The sequence below is a fragment of the Camelus dromedarius genome, chromosome 10 (assembly GCF_036321535.1).
Source record: "Camelus dromedarius isolate mCamDro1 chromosome 10, mCamDro1.pat, whole genome shotgun sequence".
Taxonomy (NCBI): domain Eukaryota; kingdom Metazoa; phylum Chordata; class Mammalia; order Artiodactyla; family Camelidae; genus Camelus; species Camelus dromedarius.
In genome coordinates this window covers 36,984,121-37,000,753 of record NC_087445.1, presented here as the reverse complement: position 1 = coordinate 37,000,753, position 16,633 = coordinate 36,984,121, and the positions used below count along the sequence as shown (strand labels likewise).

At 42.0% G+C, this 16,633-nt stretch overlaps 1 protein-coding gene across 1 annotated transcript in view; it reads left to right on the top strand.

Annotated features, from left to right (window-relative positions):
- Positions 1–16,633, top strand: part of TRPM3 (transient receptor potential cation channel subfamily M member 3) — a 724,277-nt gene that overhangs the window by 631,202 nt on the left and 76,442 nt on the right. The window contains exons 13-19 of the mRNA XM_064490266.1: positions 632–682; positions 8,871–8,906; positions 9,077–9,217; positions 10,268–10,297; positions 11,059–11,348; positions 11,990–12,218; positions 14,287–14,454. Of these exons, the coding sequence (XP_064346336.1) occupies positions 632–682; positions 8,871–8,906; positions 9,077–9,217; positions 10,268–10,297; positions 11,059–11,348; positions 11,990–12,218; positions 14,287–14,454 (945 nt within the window). The remainder of the gene's footprint in view (positions 1–631; positions 683–8,870; positions 8,907–9,076; positions 9,218–10,267; positions 10,298–11,058; positions 11,349–11,989; positions 12,219–14,286; positions 14,455–16,633) is intronic.

Here is a 16,633-nt window from a genome sequence, read left to right as displayed (position 1 = left end):
ATTATTTATTGTCTACCTGGAATTCAAATTTAACTAGGCATCCTGTTATCTAGTATTCCTATTCCTGAAAGACAGGTGATGGCAAACTACTTCACTTTATTTTTACGTGAAGCAGACAAATGTCTTTCGCACAATGGCCGAGTTGAACAGTTATGATGGAAGACTCTACAGCCCGCAGAGGCTAAGATATTAACTATCTGGCAGTTTACAGAAAAGGTCTGCCCACCCCTGCTTTAACTAGTTTCTCATTCATTATGGGTAATAAACAAGTTGTGGTTGGCAACATGCCAAAGTGTACTTCTCTCGTGCAGTAAATTGGCTCCTTTGTCTCCTGCTACTGTACAAGTAGCCTCTTAAATGATGCTTTGGCCCAGCTGTCTACAGAGTTGATGGCCTCCTTTGCAAAGTCGGAACCAAGAACTTCAAATGCTTTTTCTTTAGGAACCACAATCCAAAAACCTGCCAGAGTGTTTGTTTAGAAGAAGACAGGTACAACTGAGCAACTACAACAAGGTTCATCTTAATGAACTGCCCCTTCGCCAGCCAGAACCCTTCTTTCCAGACCCTTCTTGCCTTGCCAGTGAGAGCTCCTGACTAGCAAAACCATTTGATTCTTCTTTATTGTTTTCAGAGACATGGGCCCTCAAACACATTGTACCACTTGGTCAGGGATGTCAAAAAGGTAAGAACCCTCTCGACCGCAGGTCGGAGGCCGTGTCTTGACTGCTTCCTGTGATTAGAAAGCGCCTGTTTTGCACGAGCTGCCAGAGTATTCCTGTCCCTGCCAGACCCCGCTCATTTCAGGATGCTGTGGGTGTGTGGTTGTGTGGGTGTGGGTGTGTGTCTTTTAACTCTGACATCTCTGCTTATGATGCAGCTGCGGTTTTTATCTCCAGTCTCTGTGGTTTTAGATGCTTTCATTGGACATAATGCTTTCGGATAGTGGAACTCTAGGCTTTTCCCCCATGCCATGTGGATTTATGCCATTACCTGTGTTTTTTTTTATATACTCCCCGCTGTTTGGGGAGCTAGTTTCCATGCTGACCATGAAAAATATCTATATTCACTAGCTCCTGACAACAGTGTATCACTGCCATTTCTAGCATGACACAAAGCATAGTAAGCATAGCTCAGAAAGTCTCAGAGAAAAGAGACTACAACACACACACACACACATATAGTCTGTTCTGCTGCCCCCATATTTTTTCCAGTGTATTTTTCCACATTCATCATCTAATTTGAGGGGGTTGGAAAGACAGTTGGTTTGGATCAAGTAGGTTTATTCCCAATTTTAAAATGAGGAAGCTGAAATACAAGGAGGTGAGAACCGTACTGAGTAGTTAGGAGCTAGGATTAGAACTCAGATCCTTTAATAATAATATAGTAATAATAATAAATAATGGCACCTAGGATTTATTGAAGATTATATGTAACACTAATCTAAGCTTTCTATGCCTCTTAGCTCATTTCATCTTCACAAAAATTCTGTGAAGTAGTTATTTTTTTATTATTATATAGTAGTATTCCCACTTATAGATGAGAAGAATGAGGCACAGGGAGGTTACATTTAATCTTAATCAAGTACTTGTTCTTTTTCCCTATTCAGTCTTTTAGAGGTAGCTTCAGTTCTGAACCCTCGACAAGGTTCCCTGAAAGTGATGTTTTTAACTCCAAAGGATAAAATAGATGGTAGCACATCCCCCACCCCATACATATGTGTTTGCACGCACACACACACACACAGGTATACCTACCTACCAGTTTGTAGCAATTCTTTGCCAGAGTCCATAGGACATACTTAGAGAAAGCTACAAAGGAAGGTAAAAAATTCTTTCATCTCATAGGAAGTCATTGGCTAGAACTACCCTTCAGGTGTCCTGTACCCACTTTCTAACTTTTCCTTCAAAAGACCAAACAAAGGCCCTAGGGCTGCTTATAATGTACCTATTAACCAGCTGGGCCTTTGCTGCTAAGGAGTAAAGGGCACAAAAAACCTCCTTTAATTGGCCCTCGGAAACTTTCTTCTCATTTCCACACAATCTTACAGAAAAAATTACCCATCTTCATGTGACTGGAACCTGTAGTTCTTTCAAAGCAAGGAAACCAGATGCTTTATAATCTGTACATCCAATGCAGCAACCTGGTTTTTTTTTTTTTTTACCAAAATCACATCTTTCCATGCCCTGCCTCATTTCAAGCCATAAGCATAGCTGCCTTCAACAAACCCATTTCTCTTTTCCTCAAATCTTCCTATTTTATTTAATTTATCTTGGCTTAAAATTGCCTAGAAACTCAACAAGGGGGAAGTACCTCAGAAGATTAGGTGTATACCTCCAGCATGTATTCTTTGCCAGGATACTTGCTGCTTGTCTTTCAGCAAATGTCTTGAGTTTTTCTAAAATAGTAAGTAAAATAGTACCCCCCTCACCTTAATCTTGTCTGTGTCACTGAAGGAATCTGTGCCTTTGTCCCTCAGTCCCAGCCATTGGCCAATCCAAGCCTTCAAATAAAGTCATTCATCCACCTCCATCACCCAGTTTCTCAAGGTCTTGCCTGATTTTCAAAGGAATTTTTGCCGTTAAATTTTACTGAATACAAATGATCAAAATTCCTCCTAATAGGTTTTCTTCCCTGTAGGACTCTGCTTTGCAGTGTCATTTTCCTTTTTCTGAAATCCCATTAGCTGCCTCCTACATTTGCTTACATTTAGTAGAAGGCCTGTAGAGATTTTTAAGGTAGGTTTTTTTTTTCTTAGCTAAAGATGTACGTCAAAAATAATAGAGACTAACAAGAAAGGACAGGATGGTAAGGATTGGGGAGGAAGGACTATCAGTCAGGAGCAGTTTTAGTTTTCTTTCAAGTGTGATCCAAATACCAGAGCAAGAATATAGTTATATAAGGATTCGTTTGCTTACTAATTCAGTAACAGGAGAATATGAAAACAAATCACTCAGGGTAGTACTGGACTGGCTTAGAAACAGTTTACCTCTTTTCTTGGGAAAAGAGAGCGCCAGTATGGTGGAGAGAAGTGAAAACCTATGTTTAGTTCCTTCCCTTGGGAATAAATAGGGGCAGAAAATGCAGACTCCGTTTATTTCTAAGATAAAGGTGAGTGTCTGACTATTGGAGAGCAGGAAGGAATAACAGTGGTAGCCACAGGAGTTGGAAGTGTCTACGTTTTATGGATGAAAGGAGCTGAAAATGGGGGGGAGGTTTGTTTGTAGTTTTTAAAGAAGTGAATAAGAGAGAAATTAATATTGGTGCACATCTTCCTCAGATGATTCCAGATGACTTCCAGCAATTCATGCCATTAAGATATGAAAAATCTACAAAAACTAGTTTCAAAATGCTAAGAAAATCTTGGGCAGCTTAGACAGTTTTCAGAATTAAGGAACATAATAATTAGCGTGTACTTTGTGTTTTCTGATCGATAGGAGTTTATGTACATATTGATTGATTTAATTTATGACCAAAAAATTAATCCATAAGTGATAAGCCCTGGTACAAAATGAATGCTGTTCAAAAGTTAGAAACACAATTCTGGACCTTAAACATAGTGTTTGATAATATGTCTATAAAATTAAATGTAAATAATTCTTATGAGCCAAGAGAACGCATTTAGAAATTGTCAGACCATCGTAAGTTAACCAGCTTGACGTCTCCAAGTCCCGCTATCCTTTGAAACATACAAAACTGAACATGAAGTTCTGTGGGCTTCAAAGGATAGTTTCAAATCTAGTTTCAAAATTACAAATTATTTATATCAAGGGAGCAATCTAGGAGCAATGAGGTAGAGTTGCTAACTATTCAGCATCAATCAGAAATTTAAAGTGGTATCAGCCAACCCAGTTTCCTGAACCATTTTCATGCATAAATCCATTGGATGTACCAATGCTCTCATATTAAACCAGAGTGGCCTAAGTCTGTCTGCTTTTCCATGAAATATAACTTGCCATTTTAGTAGCTAACTGTCTGCTCAATTTGTGCCTCTGTATGTTTTAAAGTAGTAGTTTTTCTTCCTTAAATTAAATGTGCTAATACTTCAGACTGCCTGCATTATCCCTTCCCACCAAAGGGGGGCGATATCTGAGTTTTATGTAGGAGTAGTGGTGAAATTATCATTTAAAATTCGCTTACATGGGAATCAAGACCTAGAACTTGGCAGAATTTTTAAGAAAAAGCATTTCAAACACACTGGGTAAAGAGAGGACATTTTCATAACCCCATCTGCTAAATCCATGCAAATTTGCAGAAACATTCTTATTTTTTTAAAGACTGGTTGCCCAATCCACTGCCATGCCACACATTGAGGGAATGTCCTCTTTTCCCATGAATTTCACCAGGATGGTCTTTTTGCCACTCTCCCTTGGTGAATCTGACAACCAGCTATCGTTTTACACCTTACATACATCAGAAGGAAACAGTCTTATTTTGAAGGCTTACTATGAGTTTCAAAGAAAAAAAAAAGTGTCCCCTAAACAGCTGAAATCTGATAGTAATATCATAAGCTGACATCTAAAACACAGAGTGCATTTAGAAGAGCAGATCTAATAAGTGAGTTTAAATTATTCTTCTAATTAAAAGACATCCTTGGGCGTGGCATGGATTAAAATTTAGCTTCAGAGTCATAGCTCATAGCATGAAAAAAGGAGACAACCTTTTCAAGTTGTCAAATTTACCTACCCATAGATCCAAGCCTCTCTCTTTTATTCTGTGGGCCAAATTATTTGAATCCTGTGGCTTGCTATGTGTTGTTAAGGCGTGAAATGGGAAATAAGTGTCAGGCTTTACCAATTACCAAAGTAATCACCAAAAAGGGGAGCAAGGAATAACAGAAACAGCAGGCGGAATGAATAGTACTCCAGTACACTGACTTCCTATTTGAAAAGGAGCCAAGCAAAGAAAGACTCCTCCAGAAGGTTTTTGGACATTACCTGTTGGTATATGAGGTGGCAATTTCTCAACTTTTTCTAAAGGAGGTGGATGTTATGAGCATAACCCCATCCCTGTCTGTCCCTCTATCCTCCCTTGTCTCTGAACCACCATCTCCACTAACCAAACTCCAGGGGATTATTGGAAAGTGGATCAACTCTGGAAGTTCTGGACAGGGATCTCTGTTGAGTGACCTGGCAGCATAGGAATATGAGCAGCTTGCCAGGTAGTGATCAAACAGTTGGACCTTTAGACATAGGACCTTAGGAGTAACTGTGTCCACACTGCGTATTTTTAGAGCACAAACTGAAGTACAGAGAGGAAGTGATCTATCCAGGGTCAAATGGAGGGCAGTGATGACTACAGTTCATCCTAGTGCTATCTCCACTGTGGGGCTATGTTTGTGGCTGCTCTCTGCACACCTGTGACATCTGCAGGACACAGGTGGTGAAGACCACCTGTCCAGCATCTCAGACATTCACCAGTGCTGCCATCCCTTTCAGAGTTCACCCAGGGCATAGTCATCCTAGAAGGCCTAAATTGTACCCAATTTTATTTGTATTATGAAATCTATTTCTTCCTCCCCAAAGGTTTCCATTCTCCCTAGTAAAAAATTGTTAAACTAATTTCCCTTAATTTCTCCACTCCCAAAAGCCTCTGGAAAGCAGCACATGCAATCAGTCTTGCAGGCTGAGTTCAAACACATTACTTGGTAAAACAAGCTCTCCCTTCTCCGGATATCACTTCAACAAGAGCGTCTGACTCTCTTTGTTCGCAAATCTTCTAGTCGGCTCTGTATTCCTTTACATCGCCTTTCACACATGTAAAACAGAACAGGCAGGTAAATACTGTTGAGGGAGGAACCCTCATTGCCTTCATTTAGGTAACCATCTCCCCCTTGTGGTCAAACAGAATGCAGGCCAGTTCCTTTCAGGCCCTCACTCAAAGCTCAGTAACCTGGAAGGGTCACCGAGTCCTTCTGCTTCAGACCAGATCATACAAAAACCACTCCAAAATAATCAAGCTTTATATAAGAAGTTTCCAGGAAAAGAATATCCTAGCACCTTCTTTGGTAGTATATAAGCCTATCAACCCTTTATGAATTTGCATAAAATTTTGCAAAAACTGTTGTACCTCTAAAATTTTTATTTATTTTGAATTTTATGATTATTACTTTTCTAACAACCCGTTCTTATAGACACCTCAAAGGCATAAATGTTGCCATTCAATACTGGCCTTCAGGCAACATTGATTCTTGTTCTTAGCATTCTAACTCATGTTCACACATAGGTTTCTCAAAAGAAAATATATAGCTGTTAGGCTCACTGTTACCCAAGTTTTAAATTCAGGAAATTGTTACAAGATTTAAAGTAGGCACAAATTGATAGACTTGCTATGATTGCCTTTCAGTAGCATCACAATAAACCTTTTGGGGATTTTTCTGAAACCTAGTATTTAAGCATTACAGATCATAGAGGACATGGAGTTCAACCCCTTTAACTGGGAAGAAAACTGAGGCCTTGAGGGGAAGTGGCTGGTTCATGCAGAACAGGCAGAACCCAGAGAAGCTGGCTTGCATCTAGTGCTCTCTCCCCTGCAAGCCTCACAGCGCCAAGGAGAATAGCACGGCTGGGGTGGGCATCCTCTGGGGCCATCCTTGTAGAAGCCAAATGTATATGGGGATGAGGCTGCCCTGAGTGTGCTCAGGCTCTTCTGCCCTTGAAATAACAGCCTTGTCTAACCGTCCAGTGAGAGCCAGACAATACAGAAACTGCAGCCTTGTTAAACCTCCCCCCAAATCATGGGGTTGCACAGGCAATATTTTTAGATTCAGTTGAATGTTTACAGGAAGAACAGTACATGAACAGTTACTATCTTAAGGTGAATCTTCCACTGAGTTCCCATTTTTATATGTTTACCAAGCCTTTACATGAAGAAGTTGGACAGTTGGTCTTTCTTGATAAGCCTGGGGATAGCTTAACTTGGAGATTCAGTTAGACTGTGGTGCTAATCTTCAAAGGAGATTTCAAACTTCTGAGAAAGGTAGGGAGGAGAGGAGAAAGCAGTTTTGGGGACAGGAAAATTCAGGTAAAGAGGTACTCGGATAGAGTTCTCATTGGCCCAGGTTAAGGATGGGAGGGGCTCTGTGGTTCTTCCCTCTTGTATATAATGCCCACCCAGTCCCATCCTGTTCAGAAGGCTCAAATTAGATCCCCAAGCCAGCCCAGGCCAAGGGAGAGGTAGATCCCAGGGGACGAGGCTAGGCAATAAGTCTGCCAGCAGCGAGGAGGTCTAGAGAGCAGCACTGGGGTCTCTTGGGTTGGTGCTTCGGTTGCTACCCCTTATTCCTACCCCAGTGAGAATACAGACACAGCGGTGTACATGTATGTATTTCAAATCAGCCTTCCCCATGACCTGGGGCTTTCTCAGCCGGGGGCGACTCATACACTGTGCCTAGTGACCTAGTGAGTTGTTACTGAGAAGATAATGTTGAAAAACCCCAAACTAAGGCTTGATCCCAACCATGTCAATTTCACTCTTTCACTTACTCACATTTGTGACCAAAAAAAAAAAAAATATTGAATGCCTGTCATATAGCAGGTATTGGGAATACAAAGATAAATGAAACAATTAAAAAATGGTGTTATAGGACTGATGATTCGATACAGTGGGCCAAATGGATGCTGTTGACATAGGAGAGCTGAGTAAGGAGAACTGAACCTACCTTCAGTTAATAAAACTACATAAGTTAATTTCCTAATGACAATGATAATCTTCATACACTATGAATTTCCCAATTCCGCTGTGTAATCCCACCCGAACCTTACTTAGTTGACCACAAAATCACCTTGACAGCTCATTCAGCTTATAGAGGCTCACATATTGAAGCAGGACAGGGTCCAGGCCTTTGCACTGTCACCAGGTTCCCCAGGTGGTTCTGACGCCACTAGAGTTGGAAAACCACCACTATTGCTATGAGCCACCTCTGTGAAGTGGCAGAAAGCTCACACAGCATCCTGGGTGAGTCTCCTATTAAAGACAAAGCCCAGAGTGGACAAAGCCCTGGGGCCTCTTCAAAATATATCCACAAACACAGTGCCCCTGACATTCATGATATAGAGCACACTCCCACATCAGGGAACTAAACCAGACAGTAAGGCCTGATCAGTTCTCTCCTCTGAAACTCCCTGTGAACCTAGAATTTCCTACAAACAGACCTGATTAACTTGACTTAACAAAGCAAGAATTTTCCTCAGACCCTATAGAGCTCACTGTTGAAGTAGAAACCAGTAATGAGTAGATAATAATAAAAAACTTTTCTGTCTTTGCATCTATACGTGCAGGCAGCTAAAACTTATACCATAGCTCTGGGTCTTTAAGAAGCACTATTCTTTGAAAGAAAGTATGCATAATCTCTTTAATTCTGGGAAAATAAATAGTCCATTAAGAAAATTATTTCTCTCATTCCACCCCCCCTTCTCTTTAAACACAAGGGATGTTCATAAGGGACTTTGTCATGACATCCATCCTGCTCTCCTTTAATGAAAAAGGTGCCATTTTTTTCATTGTTAATAGAAGTTTTGTGTAAAGGAGATTGGAGCTCTAAGCATATTTCCCCTGATGAAGTCCCTGGTAATAACAATCATCTTCTGGAAGGAGTCTTCATTTAGTGAGTGTGAAGAAATAAATGATCAGCAAGATGACAGTCACAAGCCTGGGTCAGAAGCAGAGCAGCGAGGGGGTCGAGGGGGGAACATGTGGGGACCCTAGTTCCCAGTGGAGGGGAGTGGTAGCATTTGCCATGTCTAGCCTTGTGTTTCTTTCTGCTACACTGGTGTTTTTTTCTCCCCAGCTGAAGACTTGAATAAGTATTTTGATTTTCTGTTATTGCCGACGATTACTGCATCTTCTTATTTAACTTGTGTCTTCTTTCCAAGCGAGAATATCCAGGTTTCGGTTGGATCTATTTTAAGGTGAATTGATTAACCAGCATAATAATACATTCATATCTTACTTTTTTCATTATTATTACTATTATTATTATTATTTTACTCTAAAATAGTTATAGAACACGTGGAATAGAATCCCTAGTAAACCACACTGTCTTTTGGATTTGTGTGTTTGTTTCGTTCTTCCTTGGTAGGGGAACCTGCCCCCAGACTACAGAATCAGCCTGATCGACATCGGCCTGGTGATTGAGTACCTGATGGGCGGGGCTTATCGCTGCAACTACACACGCAAGCGCTTCCGGACGCTCTACCACAATCTTTTTGGCCCCAAGAGGGTGAGGCTGGCGGCAGGTTCCATTTCCTGGACTCCTGGGAGGACTGGGGTGTGGTAGATCTGGAGTGTGGCTTCATTGTCTCCAAGGAGGAGATCAGATGAGAAGGCAACCGCCTTGCCTCTTCTTCCCTCTGCCATCAAATGTTGAAAAAAAAGGGAAAAAAATGGCGCTGGGTGTTACAAGTCTTTCTTTTCCTTGCTAGGTCCAGTTCAACTCAGAAACTGGCATTGAGAGTGTACCTTAATGATCAGAGAATAGTAATTATATTCAAATCAACCTTATTATCTACCTCTGCAGTTTTCAAGGTTTTGATCTTGGGATCTGTTTATACTGTAAATTATTGAGGACGCCCCCCACCACCACCACCACCAAAAGCTTTTTATCTATATGAGTTGTAATTAGTTCTATAACTTGCTGAGTTGCCTTCTCTTCCCGTCTTGGTCTGTGCCTGTCTTGCACATTGCCAGTGTGATCAGTGGTGCTTCTGTGTGTGCTTACACTTTCTGTTCCCTGGAGTGCCTTTTGCCATCAGCACGTGTGCCTCTGGCCCCACTCACCCTTGCTCTACTGTACAGCAGCAGAGAGAGACAGCCAGCATGAAGCATCTAAACAGAGTATTTCTGAGTTATCCCAAGTCTTCAGATAACAGGTCTTTCAGAGGTTTGAGAAACATCTCATAGTTTAGTGGGATGTTTCATTGTTCACTCAAGTGCTTGATGTCATGGAGATATCAGCCAAGTGGGTTGGTTTAGGAAGATGGAAGAAATCTTGGTCCACAAAAGAGATAATAAGCCTGCAGGCTCTACCCTTGGGAAATCTCATTATGCCTCTCCAGTTTCCTAATTTTCTGTAATTCTAAAATCAGTATATCCCTAATTCTCTTAGAAATTCTATAAATAGGTTCCCCCTTAGGGTGTTTTATTTAGTGAAATGAATAAATGCTATATGGTACAATAGATTCATTCCATTACCTGTTTAAGATATAGTGGGATTCTTTTCTTACCTCTATAAAGAAAGGTCTAACTTTGTGTATAACATTTTTTTTAACAGCCCAAAGCCTTGAAACTGCTAGGAATGGAGGTAAGTGTTTGCTCGAATTATCAGTGTCAATTATTTATTCTCTTTATTACATATTTTTTAAAGTATATAAGTTCATTCCAGTGGTAGGGCTCAGTACATGATTCTAAAATAAGAAAAGTGAAATTTTTCCCAGTATCAAGGGGGCAGGTTTACAGTAGCTTTAAAAATTCTATCATGAGGTTATGTTAGTATTGCAAACAGGAAAATAAATCCTGTTTGAAAAAAAAATCCTAACTTGAAAGCCAAGGAAGCAAATAAATTCCAGTAAATGAAATCTACTCATGAATGTTTACAAATGGCAACAGATCCAAAGTCGAGAAATTCTTCACAAACGTATCTAATGAAGTATGCAGAAACTTGAGACAGCTTGTCTCCCATCTTTTGTTCACGTGGTTATTGTCAAATATGCAAATGTGAGTATAGGATGTCCTTGTCCTTTCACCGGAAGAGATAGTGTTGTCCACCATGAGGTACAAATAACCCTACCTGTACAGGAAAAAATGGGCAAAAGTTAAAAAAAAAAGGGGGGGGACCCATTAAAGATACTCAAAAACAAATTAAAGTGTAACACTGACATGTTCCCATAGAACTGTGCTTATGCAGTTATTGTAACTTGTTTTAAAGTTAGGCATGTATGGGATACCATGGTTCACTTCTGTATCTATCCCAGAGCTGGGCCAGTGGTAGATACAGTAACTATTTACTGAATTGAAGCAATTCATTTCTAACTCAAACTCTGTGCCTTTTCCCTAAAATTACAGGATGATGTTCCCTTGAGGCGAGGAAGGAAGACAACCAAGAAGCGTGAAGAAGAGGTGGACATTGACTTGGATGACCCAGAGATCAACCACTTCCCTTTCCCTTTCCATGAGCTGATGGTGTGGGCTGTCCTGATGAAACGGCAGAAGATGGCCCTCTTCTTCTGGCAGCATGGTGAGGAGGCCATGGCCAAGGCCCTGGTGGCCTGCAAGCTCTGCAAAGCCATGGCTCATGAGGCTTCCGAAAATGACATGGTCGATGACATCTCCCAGGAGCTGAACCACAACTCCAGGTTGGACAGCCCAGCAAATGGGGAGGTCAGGGGAAGAGAAGGGAAGGTGGACCCCAACTACTGTTGTCTGAGCTACCCAGTACTTTAAGGGGAGACAGTTATCACCCCAATAGTGCACACAGAGGGTGGACACAAATAATTAACATTTATGGTGCATGGTGCTAGATACAGAGGTACCTACAGATGCATAGATTTCATTTCATCCTTTCAACTGCCCCAAGAGGTAGGTCCCCTTATGATGCATGTTTTACACCTGAAGAAAATGAGACTCTGAGACTTTAAGTAACTTCTCCAAGATCACACACTTGTGGTTGACAAGGCTCAGCTATGATCTGAGGTCTGTCACATTTAAGAAGACAACACACTGCACTCTGATCTTTTGAGTCTGCTTCCCCATCCATATTCCTTCAACTGGGGGCCTTGAATACAGGGACCATACACCCTCAGTTCTAAACATGGTATGTGGCACACAGTAAATGATTCACGGGGGTTGGCTGGATGAATGAATAAACAAACTAGACCCCATAAGAAACAGCTAGAGCACATAGCAACCACCCTTTATGGCTTGGCCAATGGGTCCCCACTTTCTTCAGCTAAGTTTCCAAGATGGCCAAAAGACAGCACTTCATTCTCTCTTTCAGGGACTTTGGCCAGCTGGCCGTGGAGCTTCTGGACCAGTCCTACAAGCAGGATGAGCAGCTGGCCATGAAACTGCTGACATATGAACTAAAGAACTGGAGCAATGCCACATGCCTGCAGCTCGCAGTGGCTGCCAAGCACCGTGATTTCATCGCGCACACGTGCAGCCAGATGTTGCTCACAGACATGTGGATGGGGCGGCTCCGGATGCGCAAGAACTCAGGCCTCAAGGTCAGCGCTCCCAGAAGGCCCTTTTGGCTATGAGGACCAGAGGGTTGCTCGGAGTTTTCCAAGCCAAATCTGCAGTGGTGTTAGGCATTCTCTTATCTCAGCAGGGTGGTTCTGAGCCCCAACTGTGCATCAGAATCTTCTATATAGTGAGTTTTTTCTTTTTAATACAGAGATGAGGGCTTGCCTCAATTTCTGCTAAATCATGCCTAGATATGAATGTTTCTCCAAAGGTGTTGGTCACACACGGGTACCACAGGAGGTACCATTTACTCTGGCACAAGCCATGCTGCCCCAGGAGAAACTCAGGCAACCTTTTACCTGCATGCGAGCCTGAACCGAAATAAAAATGAGATAGATTTATATGTAAAGTTGTTGCTAGATATCCTGATCTCTTCTTCAGGCATATGTAGGGCCTGAGTCCATTTTTCTTTTTTAAGCATGTCCATGCAATTCTCAGTTATATATATATATAAAACTTCATAGTTTAAGAAAAACAGAAAGAATATACAGTAAACTGTTTGTAGTGGTTATCCCTGGGGTTGAAAATACAAGAAGTAGGATAATGAGTGGCTTTTGATTTTGTATGTTTTCTTCAGTGTTTTACAAAGAAAACATTAAAACTGATAAAAGTTTTAAAAAGAGACAAAAAATGGGAGGGGAAGATTGAAAAAATGTTTTAAAATGCTTTGTCTGTTTACAGTTTGTGGCTGTTCCACCTGAAGCCAGCCAGGCTCATAATTACCTAGAACTACCCGATCTAAGTAACTCTGAGGTCAGCCCAAAGCAGAAGGGCCACCAGCCCAGAGCAGTCTGCTGAGGTCACCCTGATTGAACCAGCATCCCAACCCCACATCCCACCTTTTCTGTGGGCTCTTGGCCCAGAGTCACAGAAGGATTCCGTGAAGTAGGTCATGGGCATTCCATCACCGCTCTGCTGATGACCGCCAAGCCTGGCTCTCAGCTCTGAGGACAGGGTGTCATGTCCCCTAAAGGCTGCCAGGCATGCCACCTGAGCCTTCCCAGGCCTGCCAGGCACCCTGAGTCAGGTCACCACTCTTCCTTTTCCCTTAGCTGCTCTCAAGTCCCTGGGCACTTGAGCACAGGCTGTTCTTGCCTCATTACTTGAGGATAATTTTTACTTACCCTTCATGACCTCTTTTAGCTCGTCATTTTGGTATACTTTCTTCAAGGAGGTTCATATTCAGAAGCCTTATACACAGAACCATTTTAGGATTGAGGGAAGAGGTGGGAGAGGATTTGGGGAACACAAGTCAGATGTCAGTATTAACATTTAGAAATGCACTTGGTCCCTGCCAAGGGAGAATGAGATTATTGCCCTCTCATGAGAAAAGCCAGTGAATTTAGTATCATCACATGGAGACTTAAGCATGTTGTTTATACATGAGAGAAATATAGTGCTAGGCCTCCTAGGGCATTTGTGCAGGGGGATTTTCATAGTGATAACAGCATGTGTATGTGTGTGTGTTTCTGTTTCTGTTGGACAGCAGCAAATGCTGAGGGGGAATCTCTCCAAAATGAGTAACATGCTTTCCAACGTGGACTTTCTCAAGGTCAACTTTGGACAGTATTTTTTACAAAGATAGCCACATGACACATAATCAACTCCACTTGGCACATTAGCAACTGAATGCCAGTGGACATATGTATGAATTGATTTCACAAAGTTAAGAGCTATCAAATGGCTAAATGGGAATCTGAATTCTTTACCACTTTTGCCTTAAATAGGGTCGTTTTCCTCAGTTTCCCCCATGCATAGTAGGTGTTAATTGGGTGAGATGTATTTGGGTAAGATGCTTGCTTTCTCCAAAATCAGACTGAGCTACTGAGCATTAACAGTTCCAGCGTGGGCAGAAGTGACTCCCTTAGCATGGATGTGCTTAGCGGTTCAAATATGCAGGTCCTCACTCAGGGCACACCCAACACGCATCCACCCACACGTGAACACACACACACAGACCTCACACCCCAGGCTCTCTGACTCTAAGCTACCACCCTTATCTTAATCCTTTAAATGTGATTATTATTATTATCATTATTATTACTTTAGGTAATTCTGGGAATTCTACTTCCTCCTTCAATTCTCAGCTTGGAGTTCAAGAACAAAGATGATATGCCCTATATGACTCAGGCCCAGGAAATCCACCTCCAAGAGAAGGAGCAGGAAGAACCAGAGAAGCCCACAAAGGAAAAAGACGAGGAGGACATGGAACTGACAGTAAGAAAAAACTATGCAGTTATTATCCGAGGGGAGAGACTCCCTAATCCAGCTCTCCTGTTAATATGGCTCAAGATTTAATAACTCTTGAGGCCAGTCTCCCAGCAGGTGCTTTCATTTAAGTTTTGAGACCAAGATGTTATAAAAGTGGCCTCTCTGCACAAATAACATAACTATAGGGACTAATTCTATGTGAAATCCTTCAGCCAGGGTCAGTGGCACTGAACAACCCAGTGAAATTCAAAAGTGAGACACCCTGTATGTTCCAAACAGACGATGCTTTATAAACAACCAGGTAATGTGGCAGTCTTAGCACACGAAGATGGAAAGGGAATTTGATTTGGGAGCAGCCGGCTTCACTGAGCTGGAACTGATGTGCTGATCAGAAGCTAAGCCTTTTTCTGTCTTCGAGGTTAGGCTCACAAATGCAGGACTAATTGAATTTTGAGGTTTGTATGGAAGGCTTTTATTAGCTCTTCCTGGTATAATTATAGAGCAGGGATGCTTTGTTCTGTAGGGGGAACGGGGCAGCTGGGCATGGGACAGCTTCCCACAGCCCCCGCCAGAGCAGCGTGACTGCCACTGGATTGTATCCAAAGTCTAAAAATATTGCATGCTGTTAAAGGGACAAACAGAGCTTTAAAGCTTTGGAGACATCAGACAACAACTCCACAGGGCTTCCTGGATATCCCCCACCCTCCCCACCACGCTGACCAATGACCATGATGACCCAGAAGAAGTCATAGCAGGAGAAAACAAAAATTGGTTTTGCTCAGGTGACAAAGGCCTTTGCATTATTATCCTAGTGGGATTGTCCTGCGAATTGTCTTTCCTCCAGATAAGTGCTACTTCTTTCTAGTAAGTAGGTCCTTCCTAAAGAGCTATTTGCAGGCACATTTCCAGCCCCAAGTACAGCAGGATATATGCATCAGACCGTTCTTTGGATTGGTTAGTTATTCACAGCTTTTGACTCACTGAGTTTAAATCCAATGTTTGCTTTCAGTTTCAGGACCTTATATAATCAATGGAGGAGTCAGCTTCCTACTATGATAGGATCAGATAACTGTCTTCCCTAAAGATCTTACCATAATTTTAGCCTCTGAACCCCCTCAAGGGTAGGAAATACTATTTTGATCATTAGCAGAAACATTGGTCATAGTAATACCAAATCTTTATTGACTACTTCAGCAGAGGGTTAAAGAGTATTCACTCTGGAGCCAGAATCCTGCCCCATAACCTAATCACTGTGGGACCTCAGGCACAGTTTCTTTACCTCTAACATGGGAATAGTAACATTATTATTATTACTACCTCACAAGTACATGTAAACAAAGGTAGAGTGGTGTCTAGCACATGGTAAGGCTTGATAAATGTTTGCTAATATTGTTATAATGGTGCTAAGTGCTTTATATATACTTACTCATGGACTCCTCACAACAATCCCACAAAATAGGTACTATTGTTATCCCATTTTACAGATGAGGAAGCTGAGACCCAGGTTAAACTGCCCACGGTTACCCAGTCAGTTAGTGGCAAAGCTGGAATTAGAACCCGGGCATGCAGACTCCATTGGCCATGCTTTTACCTGATAAAGCTAAGGGATGCAAAGAATTTCTCCCTAGTCTCAAATGTAGGTGCTCAGCTGGTTTGGTCCACCACATAGTAGAGGGAATCCGAACGTGATGTCTGGGCCCCCTGTGTCAAGTATGACACAGCCCTGACATTGGCGAACATCCCAGGGATGCTCACAGAAGGATCCTAAGAAAGTAGCCAGAAGATAAGCAGTATTCTTTCTGGTTGGGTCTCAAGGAAGAAAAGAAAAGAAGCAGCTCCCACTCCTGCTCAGTCCAGAGTTTTGAGGATCTGATCCTTCAAGAAGCCACCATAAAATATACATCTGTGGATTGAAAGCAAAATCTGCTTCCCAGAGACTAAACCCTGACACTGTCTACTGAGAACCCAAGTAGAAGACACCACATCATTTCTGCCTGAGCTGATTCTGCACCGGCTGATACAGAAGGGTGGAGGAAAGGAAGGAAGGGACTTACGGGCTGGAAAAGTCAGGGTTGGATGGCAGTTGTTTTTAAAGTAGAGCTTCCTTTGATCCTAATGACAAATTCTGTTACTGCTGGACCACTGGTCTCGGCTCACCCAGGACAGGATTGGAGAATGCAGCTTG